Source organism: Heptranchias perlo, chromosome 1 (genome assembly GCF_035084215.1).
Source record: "Heptranchias perlo isolate sHepPer1 chromosome 1, sHepPer1.hap1, whole genome shotgun sequence".
Lineage (NCBI taxonomy): Eukaryota > Metazoa > Chordata > Chondrichthyes > Hexanchiformes > Hexanchidae > Heptranchias > Heptranchias perlo.
The window spans coordinates 3,747,503-3,769,896 of NC_090325.1; the positions used below are offsets into that span (position 1 = coordinate 3,747,503).

General features: G+C 47.5%; 1 protein-coding gene across 1 annotated transcript in view; it reads left to right on the top strand.

The window, feature by feature from the left end:
• The first annotated feature begins 4,036 nt into the window (after positions 1-4,036).
• ankrd53 (ankyrin repeat domain 53) overlaps positions 4,037-22,394 on the top strand; it is a 74,310-nt gene continuing 55,952 nt past the window's right edge. The window contains exons 1-2 of the mRNA XM_067985411.1: positions 4,037-4,219; positions 16,339-16,538. Of these exons, the coding sequence (XP_067841512.1) occupies positions 4,088-4,219; positions 16,339-16,538 (332 nt within the window). The 5' untranslated portion in view covers positions 4,037-4,087. The remainder of the gene's footprint in view (positions 4,220-16,338; positions 16,539-22,394) is intronic.

The window sequence follows — 22,394 nt, forward strand, 5'->3', positions numbered from 1 at the left end:
ATGGAAGGTTACCGCATTTATAGTCAGAGAACAATACCTGGTGATTACAGATAATCTTTCCAACTGCCCGTTGTCAAGGCAATCAAAGTGTTCAGACAGAGAGGTGTTACCTACAGGACCACCGAATATATAAACGGCCAGAACACAAAACAGAGAGAGAGAGAGAGAGAAACATCCGAAAGGAAGAGAAAGACAGAGAATGACCCATTGTATTAAAAACAGATAACTTTTTTTCGCTGGTGGGGTTACGATAAAAAGTTATCTGTTTTTAATACAACGGGTCATTCTCTGTCTTTCTCTTCCTTTCGGATGTTTCTCTCTCTCTCTCTCTGTCTTTTGTTCTGGCCGTTTGTATATTCGGTGGTCCTGCAGGTAACATCACTCTGTCTGAACACTTTGCTTGCCTTGACAACGGGCAGTTGGAAAGATTATCTGTAATCACCAGGTATTGTTCTCTGACTATAAATGCGGTAACCTTCCATGGAATCCCACACTCACCTGACGAAGGAGAAAGCCTCTGAAAGCTTGTGATTTTCTAAGTGACGGTTTATCCTGTCCCTCAGAATTGATTCCAATAATTTGCCCACCACCGAATTTAGGCTGACTGGCCTGGAATTACTCGGTCTATCCCTTTCTCCCTTTGTAAACAACAGTACAACATTAGCAGTCCTCCAATCCTCCGGCACCACGCCTGTAGCCAGGGAGGATTGGAAAATGATGGTCAGAGCCTCCGCTATTTCCTCCCTTGCTTCTTTTAACAGCCTGGGATACGTTTCATCCGGGCCTGGCGATTTATCCACTTTCAAAGATGCTAATCCCCTTAATACTTCATCTCTCACTATGTTTATCCCATCCAATGTTTCACACTCCTCCTCCTTAACTACAATCTCTGCATTGTCCCTCTCTTCTGTGAAGATAGATACAAAGTATTCATTAAGAACCATACCCACATCTTCCGCCTCCACACATAGTTTACCTTTTTGATCTCTAATAGGCCCTACTCTTTCTTTAGTTATCCTCTTGCTCTTAATGTATTTATAAAACATTTTTGGATTTTTCTTAATTCTATTTGCCAATATTTTTTCATGCCCTCTCTTTGTTTCCTAATTTCCTTTTTAATTTCACCCCTGCACTTTCTATACTCCTCTAGGCTTTCTGCAGTATTGAGCTCTCGGTGTCTGACATAAGCTTCCCTTTTTTGCCTTATCTTACCCTGTATGCTCCTTGACATCCAGGGGGCTCTAGATTTGTCAGTCCCACCCTTTTTCTTTGTGGGAACATGTTTACTCTGCACCCCTTGAATCTTCCCCTTGAATACCTCCCACTGCTCTGACATTGATTTACCCTCAAGTAGCTGTTTCCAGTCCACTTTTGCTAAATCACTTCTCAGCTCAGTAAAATTGGCCTTTCCCCAATTTAGAACATTAACTCCCATTCAATCTTTGTCCTTTTCCATAACTTTTCTAAATCTAACTGAATTATGATCACTACCACCAAAATGCTCTCCCACTGATACTCCTTCCACCTGCCCAGCTTCATTTCCTAAAACTAAATCCAGAACTGCCCCCCTCTCTTGTTGAGCTTGCTATGTACAGGCTAAAAAAGTTCTCCTGAATGCAATTTAAGAATTCTGTGCCCTCTATAACTTTTACACTGATTCTATCCCAGTTAATATTAGGGTAGTTGAAATCCCCTACTATTACTGCCTTATTGTTTTTGCACTTCTCAGAAATTTGCCTACATATTTACTCCTCTATCTCCCTCTGACTGTTTGGGGGTCTATAGTACACTCCCAGCAGTGTGACTGCCCCTTTTTTGATCTTCAGCTCAACCCATATGGCCTCATTTAATGATCCTTCCAACATATCATTCCCTCCTCACAGCTGTAATTGTTTCTTTAACCAATATTGCGACCCCTCCCTCCTTTTTTATCCCCCTCTGTAACTTGTCTGAAAACACTGTAACCAGGAGTGTTGAGCTGCCATTCCAGCCCCTGATTAAGCCATGTTTCAGTAATAGCTATGATATCATACTTCCCCGTGTCTATCTGTGCCCTCACCTCATCCACCTTATCCACTAGACTCCTTGCATTGAGGTATATATCATTAAGCACTGCCAAACTCCCTTGCTGTTTATTTTCCAACCTTTTTTTCCTCTGCCTTCCAGACTCACTCACTAATTTTCTGCCTTCCATTTCCAGCTCTGCTTCTCTCCCTTCTGAATCTACACTCAGGTTCCCATCCCCCTGCCAAGCTAGTTTAAACTCTCCCCAACAGCACTAGCAAACCTCCCCGCGATGTTATTGGTCCCGGCCCTGTTGAGTTCAACTCGTCCGGCCTGTACAGGTCCCACCTCCCCCAGAACTGGTCCCAATGCCCCAGGAATCTAAAGCCCTCCCTCCTGCACCATCTCTCCAGGCACACATTCATCTGCTCTATCCTCCTATTTCTATACTCACTCGCGCATGGCACTGGGAGTAATCCGGAGATTACTACCTTTGAGGTCCTGCACTTTACTATCTTTCCTAACTCCTTAAACTCTGCCTGCAGGACCTCATCCCTCTTTCTACCTATGTTGATGGTACCGATATGGACCACGACCCCTGGCTGTTCACCCTCCCACCCGAGAATATTCTGCAGCCGCTCAGTGACACCTTTGACCCTGTTTGTTGAATGTCTAAATCGAAACGATTAGTCTCTCCCTCCGTCCAATCCCTCAGTGTGTCTCTCCCTCCGTCCAATCCCTCAGTGTGTGTCTCCCTCCGTCCAATCCCTCAGCATGTCTGTCCCTCCGTCCAATCCCTCAGCGTGTCTGTCCCTCCGTCCAATCCCTCAGTGTGTCTCTCCCTCCGTCCAATCCCTCAGTGTGTCTCTCCCTCCGTCCAATCCCTCAGTGTGTCTCTCCCTCCGTCCAATCCCTCAGTGTGTCTCTCCCTCCGTCCAATCCCTCAGTGTGTCTCTCCCTCCATCCAATCCCTCAGTGTGTCTCTCCCTCCGTCCAATCCCTCAGTGTGTCTCTCCCTCCGTCCAATCCCTCAGCGTGTCTGTCCCTCCGTCCAATCCGTCAGCGTGTCTCTCCCTCCGTCCAATCCCTCAGCGTGTCTCTCCCTCCGTCCAATCCCTCAGTGTGTCTCTCCCTCCGTCCAATCCCTCAGCGTGTCTCTCCCTCCGTCCAATCCCTCAGCGTGTCTCTCCCTCCGTCCAATCCCTCAGTGTGTCTCTCCCTCCGTTGTACAGATCTCTGGTTAGACCCCATCTGGAGGATTGGGTTCAGTTCTGGGCTCTGCACCTCAGGAGGGACACATTGACCTTGGAGGGGGTGCAGTGCAGATTCACCAGAATGATACCGGGGATAAAGGGTTAATTTTTGAGGACAGGTTGCATAGACTAGGCTTGTATTCCCTTGAGTTTAAACGGTTGAGGGATGACCGAATAGAGGTGTTTAAAATAATAAATGGATTTGTGAGGGAATCTAGAACAAGGGGACATATTATTAAAGTTAGAGCTAGGCCCCACTGAGGAGTGAAATCAGGAAGCACTTCTTCAGACAAAGGGGAGTGGAAATCTGGAACTCCCTCCCTCCACAGGCTGCGGATACTGGGGGTCAATTGGAGCTTTCAAGACTGAGATCGATAGATTTTTGTTGGGTATCGAGGGATACGGAGCAAAGGTGGGGAAATGGAGTTGAGGTACAGATCAGGCAATGATCTAATTGAATGGGATAACAGGCTCAAGGGGCTGAATGGCCTCCTCCTGTTCCTATCCCTCCATCTGCAGTTTGTCAGGGTCTATACCACGACTTTGAATCTTTCAGTGCCTCTCCTTCCATCTGGAATCTTTCCCTTCTCCTATCTCCCTCTTCACCTTCTGATCCTTTCCCACTGGTTAAATGGAAGGTCCAAGCAGTGGGTTAAGCAGACGGGCACTGAGATTGGGTGGATGTTTCTCAGGTGGGGCTCGGGGGGAGCGGGGACCCATTTGTGGCGGGCAGCACCGTACCAGCGCGACACACTTCCCGCACTTTTGTTTTCAGCGTGGTGACTCTGGGGACGTACCTGAAACGATTAGTGAAAGGAATCACCTTGAAGATGGGTCGAGTCAAGAAATGGAATCGTGGGGAGATGATGAGTGACGAGTTGATGGCAGCGACTGTTGGTGACGTCGAGTGGCTGCGACTCAGTCTAAAGAAAGCAAAAGGCAAGATTGCAGTGGACAGAAATGTAAGTGTCCCTCACCTGGTTCCATCCTCCTCCACCTGTCCGCAGCCTTTGACACGTTGACCACACCATCCTCCTCCATCGCCTCTCCTCCGTTGTCCAGCTGGGTGGGACTGCCCTCGTCTGGTTCCATTCTTATCTATCCAGTCGTAGCCAGAGAATCTCCTGCAATGGCTTCTCTTCCCACTCCCGCACCGTAATCTCTGGAGTTCCCCGAGGATCTATCCTTGTCCCCCTCCTATTTCTCATCTACAGGCTGCCCCTCGGTGACATCATCCGAAAACACAACGTCAGATTCCACATGTACACTGACGACACCCAGCTCTACCTCACCACCACCTCCCTCGCCCCCTCCACTGTCTCCCATCTGTCACACTGCTTCTCCGACATCCAGTACTGGATGAGCAGAAATTTCCTCCAGTTAAATATTGGGAAGACCGATGCCATTGTCTTTGGTCCCCGCCACAAACTCCGTTCCCTCGCCACTGACTCCATCCCTCTCCCTCTCACTGTCTGAGGCTGAACCAGACCGTTCACAACCTCGGTGTCCTATTTGACCCTGAGATGAGCTTCTGACCCCATATCCGCTCCATCACCAAGACCGCCAACTTCCACCTCCGTAACATCGCCCGTCTCCGCCCCTGTCATCTGCTGCTGAAACCCTCATGGGCTACATACAGAGTAAAGCTCCCTCTACACTGTCCCATCAAACACTCCCAGGGTCAGGTACAGCATGGGTTAGATACAGAGTAAAGCTCCCTCTACACTGTCCCATCAAACACTCCCAGGGCAGGTACAGCACGGGTTAGATACAGAGTCAAGCTCCCTCTACACTGTCCCATCAAACACTCCCAGGGCAGGTACAGCATGGGTTAGATACAGAGTAAAGCTCCCTCTACACTGTCCCATCAAACACTCCCAGGGCAGGTACAGCACGGGTTAGATACAGAGTAAAGCTCCCTCGACACTGTCCCATCAAACACTCCCAGGGTCAGGTACAGCATGGGTTAGATACAGAGTAAAGCTCCCTCTACACTGTCCCATCAAACACTCCCAGGGCAGGTACAGCACGGGTTAGATACAGAGTAAAGCTCCCTCTACACTGTCCCATCAAACACTCCCAGGGCAGGTACAGCACGGGTTAGATACAGAGTAAAGCTCCCTCTACACTGTCCCATCAAACACTCCCAGGGTCAGGTACAGCATGGGTTAGATACAGAGTAAAGCTCCCTCTACACTGTCCCATCAAACACTCCCAGGGCAGGTACAGCACGGGTTAGATACAGAGTAAAGCTCCCTCTACACTGTCCCATCAAACACTCCCAGGGTCAGGTACAGCACGGGTTACTTAGAGTATGTGATTTAGGAGGCCATTAGTTCATGGTGTAGTATACGGTCCCTATTTAATATCGGATGCAGACGTGCTTAATGGAAGATGTCGTCAGTATGTGATGTAGCATGAAATCATTTCTTAATGTCAGATGCAATCAGTGCGTGTTATAAATCAGTGTGGGTCATATATTGGTCAGTGTATAATATATATTACAGCAAGCATGTGATATATACTAGTCAGTATGTAATATGTGTCACATAATGTGATATATAGAATCATTGAAAGGTTTCAGCACGGAAGGAGGCCATTCAAGAGCAATCCAGCTAGTCCCACTCCCCCGCCCTATCCCCGTAACCCTCACATTTTTTCCTTTCAAGTACTTATCCAGTTCCCTTTTGAAGGCCATGATTGAATCTGCCTCCACCACCCCCTCGGGCAGTGCATTCCAGATCATAATCACTCACTGTGTAAAAAAGTTTTTCCTCATGTCACCTTTGGTGCTTTTGCCAATCACCTTAAATCTATGTCCTCTGGTTCTTGACCCTTCTGCCAATGGGAACAGTTTCTCTCTATCTACTCTATCTAGACCCTTCATGATTTTGAATACCTCGATCAAATCTCCTCGCAACCTTCTCTGTTCCAAGGAGAACAACCCCAGATTCTCCAGTCTATCCACGTAACTAAAGCCCCTCATCCCTGGAATCAGTCTAGTAAATCTCTTCTGCACCCTCTCTAAGGCCTTCACATCCTTCCTAAAGTACGGTGCCCAGAACTGGACACAATACTCCAGTTGTGGTCGAACCAGTGTTTTATAAAAGTTCATCATGACTTCCACACTTTTGTACTCTGTGCCTCTATTTATAAAGCCCAGGATCCCGTATGCTTTTTTAACCGCTTTCTCAACCTGCCCTGCCACCTTCAACGATTTGTGCACATATACCCCCAGATCTCTCTGTTCATGTACCCCTTTTAGAGTTGTGCCCTCTAGGTTATAGTTTCTTCTCGTTCTTCCTACCAAAATGTATCACTTTGCATTTTTCTGCATTAAATTCCATCTGCCACGTGTCTGTCCATTCCACCAGCCTGTCTATATCCTCTTGAAGTCTATCACTATCCTCCTCACTGTTCACCACACTTCCAAGTTTTGTGTCATCTGCATATTTTGAAATTGTGCCCTGTACACCCAAGTCCAAGTCATTAATATATATCAAGAAAAGCAGTGGTCCCAGCACTGACCCCTGGGGAACACCACTGTACACCTCCCTCCAGTCCAAAAAACAACCGTTCACTTCTACTCTGTTTCCTGTCCCTTGGCCAATTCTGTATCCATGTTGCTACTGCCCCCTTTATTCCATGGGCCGCAATCTTGATGATAAGCCTACCGTGCAGCACTTTATCAAACGCCTTTTGAAAGTCCATATACACCACATCAACTGCATTGCCCTCATCTACCCTCTCTGTTACCTCATCAAAAAACCCGATCAGGTTAGTTAAACACGATTTGCCTTTAACAAATCCGTGCTGGCTTTCCCTAATCAATCCACCCTCGTCCAAGTGACTGTTAATTCTGTCCCAGATTATCGTTTCTAAAAGTTTCCCCACCACTGAGGTTAAACTGACTGGCCTGTAGTTGCTGGGTTTATCCTTACACCCTTTTTTGAACAAGGGTGTAACATTTGCAATTCTCCAGTCCTCTGGCACCACCCCCATATCTAAGGATGTTTGGATGATTATGGCCAGTACCTCCGCAATTTCCACCCTTACTTCCCTCAGCAACCTAGGATACATCCCATCCGGACCGGGTGATTTATCTACTTTAAGTACAGCTAGCCTTTCTAGTACCTCTTCAGTATCTCAACTGTATCTTCCTTTTACTGAGACCCTCAAGAGCTTAAGAAAGGAGGGAGAGAGAAAACAGGGAACTACAGACCGGTTAGCCTGACATCAGTAATAGGGAAAATGCTAGAATCTATTATAAAGGATGTGATAACAGGACACTTAGAAAATAATAATAGGATTTGGCAGAGTCAACATGGATTTATGAAAGGGAAATCATGTTTGACAAACCTATTGGAGTTCTTTGAGGATGTAACTGGTAGAATAGATAAGGGGGAACCAGTGGATGTGGTTTATTTGGATTTTCAGAAGGCTTTCAATAAGGTCCCACACAGGAGGTTGGTGAACAAAGTTAGAGCACATGGAATTGGGGGTAATATATTGGCATGGATTGAGAATTGGTTAACAGACAGAAAACAGAGAGTAGGGATAAACGGGTCTTTTTCAGGTTGGCAGACTGTGACTAGTGGGGTACCGCAGGGATCAGTGCTTGGGCCCCAGCTATTCACAATATATATCAATGATTTGGATGAGGGAACCAAATGTAATATTTCCAAGTTTGCTGACGACACAAAACTAGGTGGGAATGTGAGTTGTGAGGAGGATGCAAAGAGGCTTCAAGGGGATATCGACAGGCTAAGTGAGTGGGCAAGAACATGGCAGATGGAATATAATGTGGAAAAATGTGAAGTTATCCACTTTGGTAGGAAAAACAGAAATGCAGAGTATTTTTTAAATGGTGAGAGATTGTGAAATGTTGATGTTCAAAGGGACCTGGGTGTCCTTGTACATGAGTCACTTTTGAAAGCTAACATGCAGGTGCAGCAAGCAATTAGGAAGGCAAATGGTATGTTGGCCTTTATTACAAGAGGATTTGAGTACAGGAGTAAAGATGTCTTACTGCAATTATATAGGGCCTTGGTGAGACTGCACCTGGAGTATTGTGTACAATTTTGGACTCCTTACCTAAGAAAGGATATACTTGCCATAGAGGGAGTGCAACGAAGGTTCACCAGACCGATTGCCGGATGGCGGGATTGTCGTATGAGGGGAGATGAAGTAGACTAGGCCTGTATTCTCTAGAGTTTAGAAGAATGAGAGTTGATCTCATTGAAACATACAAAATTCTTACAGGGCTCGACAGGGTAGATGCAGGGAGGATGTTTCCCCTGGCTGGGGAGTCTAGAACGAGGGGTCACAGTCTCAGAATAAGGGGTCGGCCATTTAGGACTGAGATGAGGAGAAATTTCTTCACTCAGAGGGTGGTGAATCTTTGGAATTCTCTACCCCAGAGGGCTGTGGAGGCTCAGTCATTGAGAGCATTCAAAACAGAGATCGATAGATTTCTAGATATTAAAGGCATCAAGGGATATGGGGATCGTGCAGGAAAATGGTGTTGAGGTAGAAGATGAGCCATGATCTTATTGAATGGCGGAGCAGGCTCGAGGGGCCGGATGGCCTACTCCTGCTCCTATTTCTTATGTTCTTAGTACTGAAGACTGTGCAGTCAATGTGAGACATGGAAATGGTTCAGTCAATCACACAGACGATTCAGAATGTCCTGATCCCGAAACTTTGACCAGTGTCAGGGAGATCGGCAGTGGACAAGGCGGAGGATCTCAGCCCAACATCCTCTCCCACGCTTTTCCCAGGAACTTTGTGGGCTGGCGTGTTTTACTTTTTTTTTTATGCGTTCATGGGATGTGGGCATCGCTGCCAAGGCCGGTACTGTTGGGAATCCCTTCAAAACAAGGGTTCCTGCATTGACCCCCTTCAAAAGAGAGTCAGCAATCAGGAACCTCTTCAAACAGATCATGGCACAATCAGGATCAATTCCTTAGTGTCAGCCTTGGCTCAGTGGATGAACATAAGAACATAAGAACATAAGAAATTGGAGCAGGAGTAGGCCAATCGGCCCCTCGAGCCTGCTCCGCCATTCAATAAGATCATGGCTGATCTGATCCCAACCACAAATCTAAAGAACACAAGAAGTCGGAGCAGGACCCGGCCACATAGCCCTTGGGCCCTCTCCGCCACCCACAGGGCATTGACCGATCCGAACTCAGCTTCATGTCCAATTTCCTGCCCGCTCCCCATAACCCCTAATTCCCTTTACTTCTAGGAAACTGTCTATTTCTGTTTTAAATTTATCTAATGATGTAGCTTCCACAGCTTCCTGGGGCAGCAAATTCCACAGACCCACCACCCTCTGAGTGAAGAAGTTTCTCCTCATCTCAGTTTTGTACACTCACCGTTCAGTTGGAAGGTTGTTGATTCATAGGAACACGAGAAGGCTGGTGTGTGATATGTGCTGCAGTCGGGTGTGTGATATGTACTGCAGTCGGTGTGTGTGATATGTACTGCAGTCGGGTGTGTGATATGTGCTGCAGTCGGGTGTGTGATATGTACTGCAGTCGGGTGTGTGATATGTACTGCAGTCGGTGTGTGTGTGATATGTACTGCAGTCGGGTGTGTGATATGTACTGCAGTCGGTGTGTGTGATATGTACTGCAGTCGGGTGTGTGATATGTACTGCAGTCGGTGTGTGATATGTACTGCAGTCGGGTGAGTGATATGTACTGCAGTCGGGTGTGTGATATGTACTGCAGTCGGTGTGTGTGATATGTACTGCAGTCGGGTGTGTGATATGCACTGCAGTCGGGTGTGTGATATGTACTGCAGTCGGGTGTGTGTGATATGTACTGCAGTCGGGTGTGTGATATGTACTGCAGTCGGGTGTGTGATATGTACTGCAGTCGGGTGTGTGATATGTACTGCAGTCGGTGTGTGTGATATGTACTGCAGTCGGGTGTGTGATATGTACTGCAGTCGGTGTGTGTGATATGTACTGCAGTCGGGTGTGTGATATGTGCTGCAGTCGGGTGTGTGATATGTACTGCAGTCGGGTGTGTGATATGTACTGCAGTCGGGTGTGTGATATGTACTGCAGTCGGTGTGTGTGTGATATGTACTGCAGTCGGGTGTGTGATATGTACTGCAGTCGGGTGTGTGATATGTACTGCAGTCGGGTGTGTGATATGTACTGCAGTCGGTGTGTGTGATATGTACTGCAGTCGGGTGTGTGATATGCACTGCAGTCGGGTGTGTGATATGTACTGCAGTCGGGTGTGTGTGATATGTACTGCAGTCGGTGTGTGTGATATGTACTGCAGTCGGGTGTGTGATATGTACTGCAGTCAGGTGTGTGATATGTACTGCAGTCGGGTGTGTGATATGTACTGCAGTCGGTGTGTGATATGTACTGCAGTCGGGTGTGTGATATGTACTGCAGTCGGGTGTGTGATATGTACTGCAGTCGGTGTGTGATATGTGCTGCAGTCGGTGTGTGTGATATGTACTGCAGTCGGGTGTGTGATATGTACTGCAGTCGGTGTGTGATATGTACTGCAGTCGGGTGTGTGATATGTACTGCAGTCGGTGTGTGTGATATGTACTGCAGTCGGTGGTGTGATATGTACTGCAGTCGGTGTGTGTGATATGTGCTGCAGTCGGGTGTGTGATATGTACTGCAGTCGGGTGTGTGATATGTACTGCAGTCGGTGTGTGTGATATGTACTGCAGTCGGGTGTGTGATATGTACTGCAGTCAGGTGTGTGATATGTACTGCAGTCGGTTGTGTGATATGTACTGCAGTCGGTGTGTGATATGTACTGCAGTCGGGTGTGTGATATGTACTGCAGTCGGGTGTGTGATATGTACTGCAGTCGGTGTGTGATATGTGCTGCAGTCGGTGTGTGTGATATGTACTGCAGTCGGGTGTGTGATATGTACTGCAGTCGGTGTGTGATATGTACTGCAGTCGGGTGTGTGATATGTACTGCAGTCGGTGTGTGTGATATGTACTGCAGTCGGTGGTGTGATATGTACTGCAGTCGGTGTGTGTGATATGTGCTGCAGTCGGGTGTGTGATATGTACTGCAGTCGGGTGTGTGATATGTACTGCAGTCGGTGTGTGTGATATGTACTGCAGTCGGGTGTGTGATATGTACTGCAGTCAGGTGTGTGATATGTACTGCAGTCGGGTGTGTGATATGTACTGCAGTCGGTGTGTGATATGTACTGCAGTCGGTGTGTGTGATATGTACTGCAGTCGGGTGTGTGATATGTACTGCAGTCGGGTGTGTGATATGTACTGCAGTCGGTGTGTGATATGTACTGCAGTCGGTGTGTGTGATATGTACTGCAGTCGGGTGTGTGATATGTGCTGCAGTCGGGTGTGTGATATGTACTGCAGTCGGTGTGTGATATGTACTGCAGTCGGTGTGTGTGATATGTACTGCAGTCGGGTGTGTGATATGTGCTGCAGTCGGGTGTGTGATATGTACTGCAGTCGGTGTGTGTGATATGTACTGCAGTCGGGTGTGTGATATGTACTGCAGTCGGTGTGTGTGATATGTGCTGCAGTCGGGTGTGTGATATGTGCTGCAGTCGGGTGTGTGATATGTACTGCAGTCGGGTGTGTGATATGTACTGCAGTCGGTGTGTGTGATATGTACTGCAGTCGGGTGTGTGATATGTACTGCAGTCGGTGTGTGTGATATGTGCTGCAGTCGTGTGTGTGATATGTACTGCAGTCGGGTGTGTGATATGTACTGCAGTCGGTGTGTGTGATATGTACTGCAGTCGGGTGTGTGATATGTACTGCAGTCGGTGTGTGTGATATGTACTGCAGTCGGGTGTGTGATATGTACTGCAGTCGGTGTGTGATATGTACTGCAGTCGGTGTGTGTGATATGTACTGCAGTCGGGTGTGTGATATGTACTGCAATCGGGTGTGTGATATGTGCTGCAGTCGGTGTGTGATATGTGCTGCAGTCGGGTGCGTGATATGTGCCGCAGTCGGTGTGTGATATGCACTGCAGTCGGATGTGTGATATGTGCTGCAGTCGGGTGTGTGATATGCACTGCAGTCGGTGTGTGTGATATGTACTGCAGTCGGTGTGTGTGATATGTACTGCAGTCGGTGTGTGTGATATGTGCTGCAGTCGGGTGTGTGATATGTGCTGCAGTCGGGTGTGTGAGATATGTACTGCAGTCGGTGTGTGTGATATGTGCTGCAGTCGGTGTGTGTGATATGTGCTGCAGTCGGGTGTGTGATATGTGCTGCAGTCGGGTGTGTGAGATATGTACTGCAGTCGGTGTGTGTGATATGTGCTGCAGTCGGGTGTGTGAGATATGTACTGCAGTCGGTGTGTGTGATATGTACTGCAGTCGGTGTGTGTGATATGTGCTGCAGTCGGGTGTGCGATATGTACTGCAGTCGGGTGTGTGAGATATGTACTGCAGTCGGTGTGTGTGATATGTGCTGCAGTCGGGTGTGTGAGATATGTACTGCAGTCGGTGTGTGTGATATGTACTGCAGTCGGTGTGTGTGATATGTGCTGCAGTCGGGTGTGCGATATGTACTGCAGTCGGGTGTGTGATATGTGCTGCAGTCAGGTGTGTGATATGTGCTGCAGTCAGGTGTGTGATATGTACTGCAGTCGGTGTGTGTGATATGTGCTGCAGTCGGGTGTGCGATATGTTCTGCAGTCGGGTGTGCGATATGTACTGCAGTCGGGTGTGTGATATGTGCTGCAGTCGGGTGTGTGAGATATGTACTGCAGTCGGTGTGTGTGATATGTACTGCAGTCGGTGTGTGTGATATGTACTGCAGTCGGTGTGTGTGATATGTGCTGCAGTCGGGTGTGCGATATGTACTGCAGTCGGGTGTGTGATATGTGCTGCAGTCAGGTGTGTGATATGTGCTGCAGTCAGGTGTGTGATATGTGCTGCAGTCGGTGTGTGATATGTACTGCAGTCGGGTGTGTGAGATATGTACTGCAGTCGGTGTGTGATATGTACTGCAGTCGGGTGTGTGAGATATGTACTGCAGTCGGTGTGTGATATATGCTGCACTCGGGTGTGTGATATGTACTGCAGTCGGGTGTGTGAGATATGTACTGCAGTCGGTGTGTGTGATATGTGCTGCAGTCGGGTGTGCGATATGTTCTGCAGTCGGGTGTGCGATATGTACTGCAGTCGGGTGTGTGATATGTGCTGCAGTCGGGTGTGTGAGATATGTACTGCAGTCGGTGTGTGTGATATGTACTGCAGTCGGTGTGTGTGATATGTGCTGCAGTCGGGTGTGCGATATGTACTGCAGTCGGGTGTGTGATATGTGCTGCAGTCAGGTGTGTGATATGTGCTGCAGTCAGGTGTGTGATATGTGCTGCAGTCGGTGTGTGATATGTACTGCAGTCGGGTGTGTGAGATATGTACTGCAGTCGGTGTGTGATATGTACTGCAGTCGGGTGTGTGAGATATGTACTGCAGTCGGTGTGTGATATATGCTGCACTCGGGTGTGTGATATGTACTGCAGTCGGGTGTGTGAGATATGTACTGCAGTCGGTGTGTGATATGTACTGCAGTCGGGTGTGTGAGATATGAACTGCAGTCGGTGTGTGATATGTGCTGCAGTCGGGTGTGTGAGATATGTACTGCAGTCGGTGTGTGATATGTACTGCAGTTGGGTGTGTGAGATATGTACTGCAGTCGGTGTGTGATATGTGCTGCAGTCGGGTGTATGTGATATGTACTGCAGTCGGGTGTGTGATATGTACTGCAGTCGGGTGTGTGAGATATGTACTGCAGTTGGTGTGTGATATGTACTGCAGTCGGTGTGTGATATGTACTGCAGTCGGTGTGTGATATGTACTGCAGTCGGGTGTGTGAGATATGTACTGCAGTCGGTGTGTGATATGTGCTGCAGTCGGGTGTGTGTGATATGTACTGCAGTCGGGTGAGTGAGATATGTACTGCAGTCAGTGTGTGATATGTACTGCAGTCGGTGTGAGATATGTACTGCAGTCGCGTGTGATATGTACTGCAGTCGGTGTGTGATATGTACTGCAGTCGGGTGTGTGAGATATGTACTGCAGTCAGTGTGTGATATGTACTGCAGTCGGTTGTGTGAGATATGTACTGCAGTCGGTGTGTGATATGTACTGCAGTCGGTGTGAGATATGTACTGCAGTCGTGTGTGTGAGATATGTACTGCAGTCGGGTGTGTGTGATATATGCTGCACTCGGGTGTGTGATATGTACTGCAGTCGGGTGTGCGATATGTGCTGCAGTCGGGTGTGTATGATATGTACTGCAGTCGGGTGTGTGTGATATGTGCTGCAGTCGGGTGTGTGATATGTTCTGCAGTCGGGTGTGTGATATGTTCTGCAGTCGGGTGTGCGATATGTTCTGCAGTCGGGTGTGCGATATGTACTGCAGTCGGGTGTGTGATATGTGCTGCAGTCGGGTGTGTGTGATATGTGCTGCAGTCGGGTGTGTGATATGTGCTGCAGTCGGGTGTGTGATATATTCTGCAGTCGGGTGTGTGATATGTGCTGCAGTCGGGTGTGTGTGATATGTGCTGCACTCGGGTGTGTGATATGTGCTGCAGTCGGGTGTGTGATATGTTCTGCAGTCGGGTGTGCGATATGTTCTGCAGTCGGGTGTGCGATATGTTCTGCAGTCGGGTGTGCGATATGTACTGCAGTCGGGTGTGTGATATGTGCTGCAGTCGGGTGTGTGTGATATGTGCTGCAGTCGGGTGTGTGATATGTGCTGCAGTCGGGTGTGCGATATGTTCTGCAGTCGGGTGTGCGATATGTTCTGCAGTCGGGTGTGCGATATGTTCTGCAGTCGGGTGTGCGATATGTTCTGCAGTCGGGTGTGCGATATGTACTGCAGTCGGTGTGTGATATGTACTGCAGTCGGGTGTGTGATATGTGCTGCAGTCGGGTGTGTGATATGTGCTGCAGTCGGGTGTGAGATATGTACAGCAGTCGGGTGTGAGATATGTCCAGCAGTCGGGTGTGAGATATGTACAGCAGTTGGGTGTGTGATATGTACTGCAGTCGGGTGTGTGATATGTGCTGCAGTCGGGTGTGTGTGATATGTCCTGCAGTCGGGTGTGTGTGATATGTACAGCAGTCGGGTGTGTGATATGTGCTGCAGTCGGGTGTGTGATATGTACAGCAGCCGGGTGTGTGATATATGCTGCACTCGGGTGTGTGATATGTACTGCAGTCGGGTGTGTGATATGTACTGCAGTCGGTGTGTGATATGTACTGCAGTCGGTGTGTGATATATGCTGCACTCGGGTGTGTGATATGTACTGCAGTCGGGTGTGTGTGATATGTACTGCAGTCGGTGTGTGATATGTGCTGCAGTCGGGTGTGTGAGATATGTACTGCAGTCGGTGTGTGATATGTGCTGCAGTCGGGTGTGTGATATGTACTGCAGTCGGTGTGTGATATGTACTGCAGTCGGTGTGTGATATGTACTGCAGTCGGGTGTGTGTGATATGTACTGCAGTCGGGTGTGTGATATGTACTGCAGTCGGGTGTGTGTGATATGTACTGCAGTCGGGTGTGTGATATGTACTGCAGTCGGGTGTGTGTGATATGTACTGCAGTCGGTGTGTGATATGTACTGCAGTCGGGTGTGTGTGATATGTACTGCAGTCGGGTGTGTGATATGTACTGCAGTCGGGTGTGTGTGACATGTACTGCAGTCGGTGTGTGATATGTACTGCAGTCGGTGTGTGATATGTACTGCAGTCGGTGTGTGATATGTGCTGCAGTCGGGTGTGTGTGATATATGCTGCACTCGGGTGTGTGATATATGTCTCAGCCGGCGTGAGATATACTACAGTCGGTGTGTGATATGTACTGCAGTCGGTGTGTGATATATGTACTGCAGTCGGGTGTGTGTGATATGTACTGCAGTCGGGTGTGTGTGATATGTGCTGCAGTCGGGTGTGTGATATATGTCTCAGCCGGCGTGAGATATACTACAGTCGGCCATTCTGTGTATTTGGTTTTCGACATGCTCTGATGGTACTGACTGTGTGTTGTCCCTCTGTCTGGCCTTCCCCTCCCCTCCCTGTATTAGGGTTACACTGCTGTCCATTTGGCTGCCTTACACGGGAGGCTGGATTGTCTGAAGGTGCTGGTGGAAGATTACCATGTGGATGTGAACTTGGCCAACCCGAAGGGCTGGAGCCCCATCCACCTGATCCTCAACAAAGAATGCAAATTCCGAGCACACCAGTGTCTGACGTACCTCCTCAGTATTGGGGCCGAACCGAACGTGTACGTGACAACAATCACTTCATTAAATAGGGAGTCCTGGTGGACAAACATGCTGCCTGGCGTGGTCCGGAGTTAGCTGATAGGAACACAGCAATTGCTAGACGGAAAAAGACCAGGGTCCATCTAGTTTGCCTTCTACCAGCCTGGTAATCGCATTGTTGAGGAATTAATGTTCTTACTTCTAACCTTATAATTTATTCCACAAGATAATATGTTTCAAAGGCATTTATTGGCTTTCACACAAAATAAGTATACAATGATAACCATTCGTAACAGTAATTACACATATACAGTGATAAATATTAGTAACATAAGAACATAAGAAACAGGAGCAGGAGTAGGCCATTCGGCCCCTCGGGCCTGCTCCGCCATTCAATCAGATCGTGGCTGATCTTCGACCTCAACTCCACTTTCCCGCCCAATCCCCATATCCCTTGATTCCCCAAGAGTCCAGGCTGTCCATCTCAGCCTTGAATATATTCAATGACTCAGCATCCACAGCCCTCTGGGGTAGAGAATTCCAAAGATTCACAACCCTCTGAGTGAAGAAATTCCTCCTCATCTCAGTCTTAAATGGCCGACCCCTTACCCTGAGACTATGCCCCCTCGTTCTAGACTCTCCAGCCAGGGGAAACAGCCTCTCAGCATCTAACCTGTCAAGCCCCCTCAGAATCTTATATGTTTCAATGAGATCACCTCTCATTCGTCTAAACTCCAATCTCTCCTCATAGAACGGTTGAGAAAGGCATGGATGTTAGGGAACTTGGGGAAATAAATAGTGATGTCTTGAGGAGTGTACATATTACAGAGAGGGAGGTGCTGGAAGTCTTAACGCGCATCAAGGTAGATAAATCTCCGGGACCTGATGAAATGTATCCCAGGACGTTATGGGAGGTTAGGGAGGAAATTGCGGGTCCCCTAGCAGAGATATTTGAATCATCCACCGCTACAGGTGAGGTGCCTGAAGATTGGAGGGTAGCAAATGTTGTGCCTTTGTTTAAGAAGGGCGGCAGGGAAAAGCCTGGGAACTACAGACCGGTGAGCCTGACATCTGTAGTGGGTAAGTTGTTAGAGGGTATTCTGAGGGACAGGATCTACAGGCATTTGGAGAGGCAGGGACTAATTAGGAACAGTCAGCATGGTTTTGTGAGAGGAAAATCATGTCTCACGAATTTGATTGAGTTTTTTGAAGGGGTAACCAAGAAGATAGATGAGGGCTGTGCAGTAGACGTGGTCTACATGGACTTCAGCAAAGCATTTGACAAGGTACCGCATGGTAGGTTGTTACATAAGGTTAAATCTCATGGGATCCAAGGTGAGGTAGCCAATTGGATACAAAATTGGCTTGACGACAGAAGACAGAGGGTGGTTGTAGAGGGTTGTTTTTCAAACTGGATGCCTGTGTCCAGCAGTGTGCCTCAGGGATCGGTGCTGGGTCCGCTGTTATTTGTTATTTATATTAATGATTTGGATGAGAATTTAGGAGGCATGATTAGTAAGTTTGCAGATGACACCAAGATTGGTGGCATTGTGGACAGTGAAGAAGGTTATCTGGGATTGCAACGGGATCTTGATCAATTGGGCCAGTGGGCCGATGAATGGCAGATGGAGTTTAATTTAGATAAATGTGAGGTGATGCATTTTGGTAGATCGAATCGGGCCAGGACCTACTCCGTCAATGGTAGGGTGTTGGGGAGAGTTATAGAACAAAGAGATCTAGGAGTACAGGTTCATAGCTCCTTGAAAGTTGAGTCACAGGTGGATAGGGTGGTGAAGAAGGCATTCAGCATGCTTGGTTTCATTGGTCAGAACATTGAATACAGGAGTTGGGATGTCTTGTTGAAGTTGTACAGGGCATTGGTGAGGCCACACTTGGAATACTGTGTACAGTTCTGGTCACCCTATTATAGAAAGGATATTATTAAACTAGAAAGAGTGCAGAAAAGATTTACTAGGATGCTACCGGGACTTGATGGTTTGACTTACAGGGAGAGGTTAGACAGACTGGGACTTTTTTCCCTGGAGAGTAGGAGGTTAAGGGGTGATCTTATAGAAGTCTATAAAATAATGAGGGGCATAGATAAGGTCGATAGTCAAAATCTTTTCCCAAAGGTAGGGGAGTCTATAACGAGGGGGCATCGATTTAAGGTGAGAGGGGAGAGATACAAAAGGGTCCAGAGGGGCAATTTTTTCACTCAAAGGGTGGTGAGTGTCTGGAACGAGCTGCCAGAGGCAGTAGTAGAGGCGGGTACAATTTTGTCTTTTAAAAAGCATTTGGACAGTTACATGGGTAAGATGGGTATAGAGGGATATGGGCCAAGTGCAGGCAATTGGGACTAGCTTAGTGGTATAAACTGGGCGACATGGACATGTTGGGCCGAAGGGCCTGTTTCCATGTTGTAACTTCTATGAACCCTCTCATTACACATGTACAATGTTAGTAACGATAATTACACGTAAACTTGAGATACGGTAAAATGAATTACTGGAGAATTCACTGGGTCACAGGTTTCGAGCTCAAGGGGATGGGCTGGCCAGGCCTTGTCGAATTCTGAAGTATCTTTTCCAACACCCCTCTTCCCAGACCTTCCTTTCACTCTAGCGATGCGAGAATCCGCATTTTTCAAAGTATTTCCTCATCCAAATAGCTGGACTTCAGTTTTAACAAGAATAACTTCCCAAGCCTTCACCTTGACTGAAATCATTCAACTGGAGACAGTTTCAGGGACCCAAGACTCTCCATCAGGCGAGTTATCACTTGCCTTGTGCAGATCTGTCCTCGGAGGAGTTAATCCCAAGGGGAACAGCTGTGATATCTATGAGGCTCGAGCAAAGATAGTTTGCAGCTGAAGGCTTATCAGTAAAGTCTGTCCTTGTTCTGTGTCTGTACAGTACCCTGTTATCAGTAAAGACTGTCCTTGTTCTGTGTCTGTGCAGTACCCTGTTATCAGTAAAGACTGTCCTTGTTCCCTGTCTGTGCAGTACCCTGTTATCAGTAAAGACTGTCCCTGTTCTGTGTCTGTGCAGTACCCTGTTATCAGTAAAGTCTGTCCCTGTTCTGTGTCTGTACAGTACCCTGTTATCAGTAAAGACTGTCCTTGTTCCCTGTCTGTACAGGACCCTGTTATCAGGAAAGACTGTCCCTGTTCTGTGTCTGTACAGTACCCTGTTATCAGTAAAGTCTGTCCCTGTTCTGTGTCTGTACAGTACCCTGTTATCAGTAAAGTCTGTCCCTGTTCTGTGTCTGTACAGTACCCTGTTATCAGCAAAGACTGTCCTTGTTCCCTGTCTGTGCATTACCCTGTTATCAGTAAAGACTGTCCTTGTTCCCTGTCTGCACAGTACCCTGTTATCAGTAAAGTCTGTCCCTGTTCTGTGTCTGTACAGTACCCTGTTATCAGTAAAGACTGTCCCTGTTCTGTGTCTGTACAGTACCCTGTTATCAGTAAAGACTGTCCTTGTTCCCTGTCTGTACAGTACCCTGTTATCAGTAAAGACTGTCCTTGTTCCCTGTCTGTACAATACCCTGTTATCAGTAAAGACTGTCCTTGTTCTGTGTCTGTACAGTACCCTGTTATCAGTAAAGACTGTCCCTGTTCCCTGTCTGTACAGTACCCTGTTATCAGTAAAGACTGTCCTTGTTCCCTGTCTGTGCAGTAACCTGTTATCAGTAAAGACTGTCCCAGTTCCCTGTCTGTGCAGTAACCTGTTATCAGTAAAGACTGTCCCTGTTCCCTGTCTGTACAGTAACCTGTTATCAGTAAAGACTGTCCCTGTTCTGTGCCTGTGCAGTAACCTGTTATCAGTAAAGACTGTCCTTGTTCCCTGTCTGTGCAGTAACCTGTTATCAGTAAAGACTGTCCTTGTTCTGTGCCTGTGCAGTAACCTGTTATCAGTAAAGACTGTCCCTGTTCCCTGTCTGTGCAGTAACCTGTTATCAGTAAAGACTGTCCTTGTTCCCTGTCTGTACAGTACCCTGTTATCAGTAGACTGTCCTTGTTCTGTGTCTGTACAGTACCCTGTTATCAGTAAAGACTGTCCTTGTTCCCTGTCTGTACAGTACCCTGTTATCAGTAAAGACTGTCCTTGTTCCCTGTCTGTACAGTACCCTGTTATCAGTAAAGACTGTCCTTGTTCCCTGTCTGTACAATACCCTGTTATCAGTAAAGACTGTCCTTGTTCTGTGTCTGTACAGTACCCTGTTATCAGTAAAGACTGTCCCTGTTCCCTGTCTGTACAGTACCCTGTTATCAGTAAAGACTGTCCTTGTTCCCTGTCTGTGCAGTAACCTGTTATCAGTAAAGACTGTCCCAGTTCCCTGTCTGTGCAGTAACCTGTTATCAGTAAAGACTGTCCCTGTTCCCTGTCTGTACCCTGTTATCAGTAAAGTCTGTCCTTGTTCTGCGTCTGTGCAGTAACCTGTTATCAGTAAAGTCTGTCCTTGTTCTGTGTCTGTGCAGTACCCTGTTATCGGTAAAGTCTGTCGTTGTTCTGTGTCTGTACAGTACCCTGTTATCAGTGAAGACTGTCCTTGTTCCCTGTCTGTACAGTACCCTGTTATCAGTAAAGACTGTCCTTGTTCCCTGTCTGTGCATTACCCTGTTATCAGTAAAGACTGTCCCTGTTCCCTGTCTGTGCATTACCCTGTTATCAGTAAAGACTGTCCTTGTTCCCTGTCTGTGCATTACCCTGTTATCAGTAAAGACTGTCCCTGTTCCCTGTCTGTGCATTACCCTGTTATCAGGAAAGACTGTCCTTGTTCCCTGTCTGTGCAGTAACCTGTTATCAGTAAAGACTGTCCTTGTTCCCTGTCTGTACAGTACCCTGTTATCAGTAAAGACTGTCCTTGTTCCCTGTCTGTACAGTACCCTGTTATCAGTAAAGACTGTCCTTGTTCCCTGTCTGTACAGTACCCTGTTATCAGTAAAGACTGTCCTTGTTCCCTGTCTGTACAGTACCCTGTTATCAGTAAAGCCTGTCCCTGTTCCCTGTCTGTACAGTACCCTGTTATCAGTAAAGTCTGTCCCTGTTCCCTGTCTGTACCCTGTTATCAGTAAAGTCTGTCCTTGTTCTGCGTCTGTGCAGTACCCTGTTATCAGTAAAGTCTGTCCTTGTTCTGTGTCTGTGCAGTACCCTGTTATCAGTAAAGTCTGTCCTTGTTCTGTGTCTGTGCAGTACCCTGTTATCAGTAAAGTCTGTCCTTGTTCTGTGTCTGTGCAGTACCCTGTTATCAGTAAAGTCTGTCCTTGTTCTGTGTCTGTGCAGTACCCTGTTATCAGTAAAGTCTGTCCTTGTTCTGTGTCTGTGCAGTACCCTGTTATCAGTAAAGTCTGTCCCTGTTCTGTGTCTGTGCATTACCCTGTTATCAGTAAAGACTGTCCTTGTTCCCTGTCTGTACAGTACCCTGTTATCAGTAAAGACTGTCGTTGTTCTGTGTCTGTGCAGCACCCTGTTATCAGTAAAGACTGTCCTTGTTCCCTGTCTGTGCAGTACCCTGTTATCAGTAAAGTCTGTCCTTGTTCTGTGTCTGTGCAGTACCCTGTTATCAGTCAAGTCTGTCCCTGTTCTGTGTCTGTGCATTACCCTGTTATCAGTAAAGACTGTCCTTGTTCCCTGTCTGCACAGTACCCTGTTATCATTAAAGACTGTCCTTGTTCCCTGTCTGTACAGTACCCTGTTATCAGTAACGTCTGTCCTTGTTCTGTGTCTGTGCAGTACCCTGTTATCAGTAAAGACTGTCCCTGTTCCCTGTCTGTACAGTACCCTGTCATCAGTAAAGACTGTCCCTGTTCCCTGTCTGTGCAGTACCCTGTTATCAGTAAAGACTGTCCTTGTTCCCTGTCTGTACAGTACCCT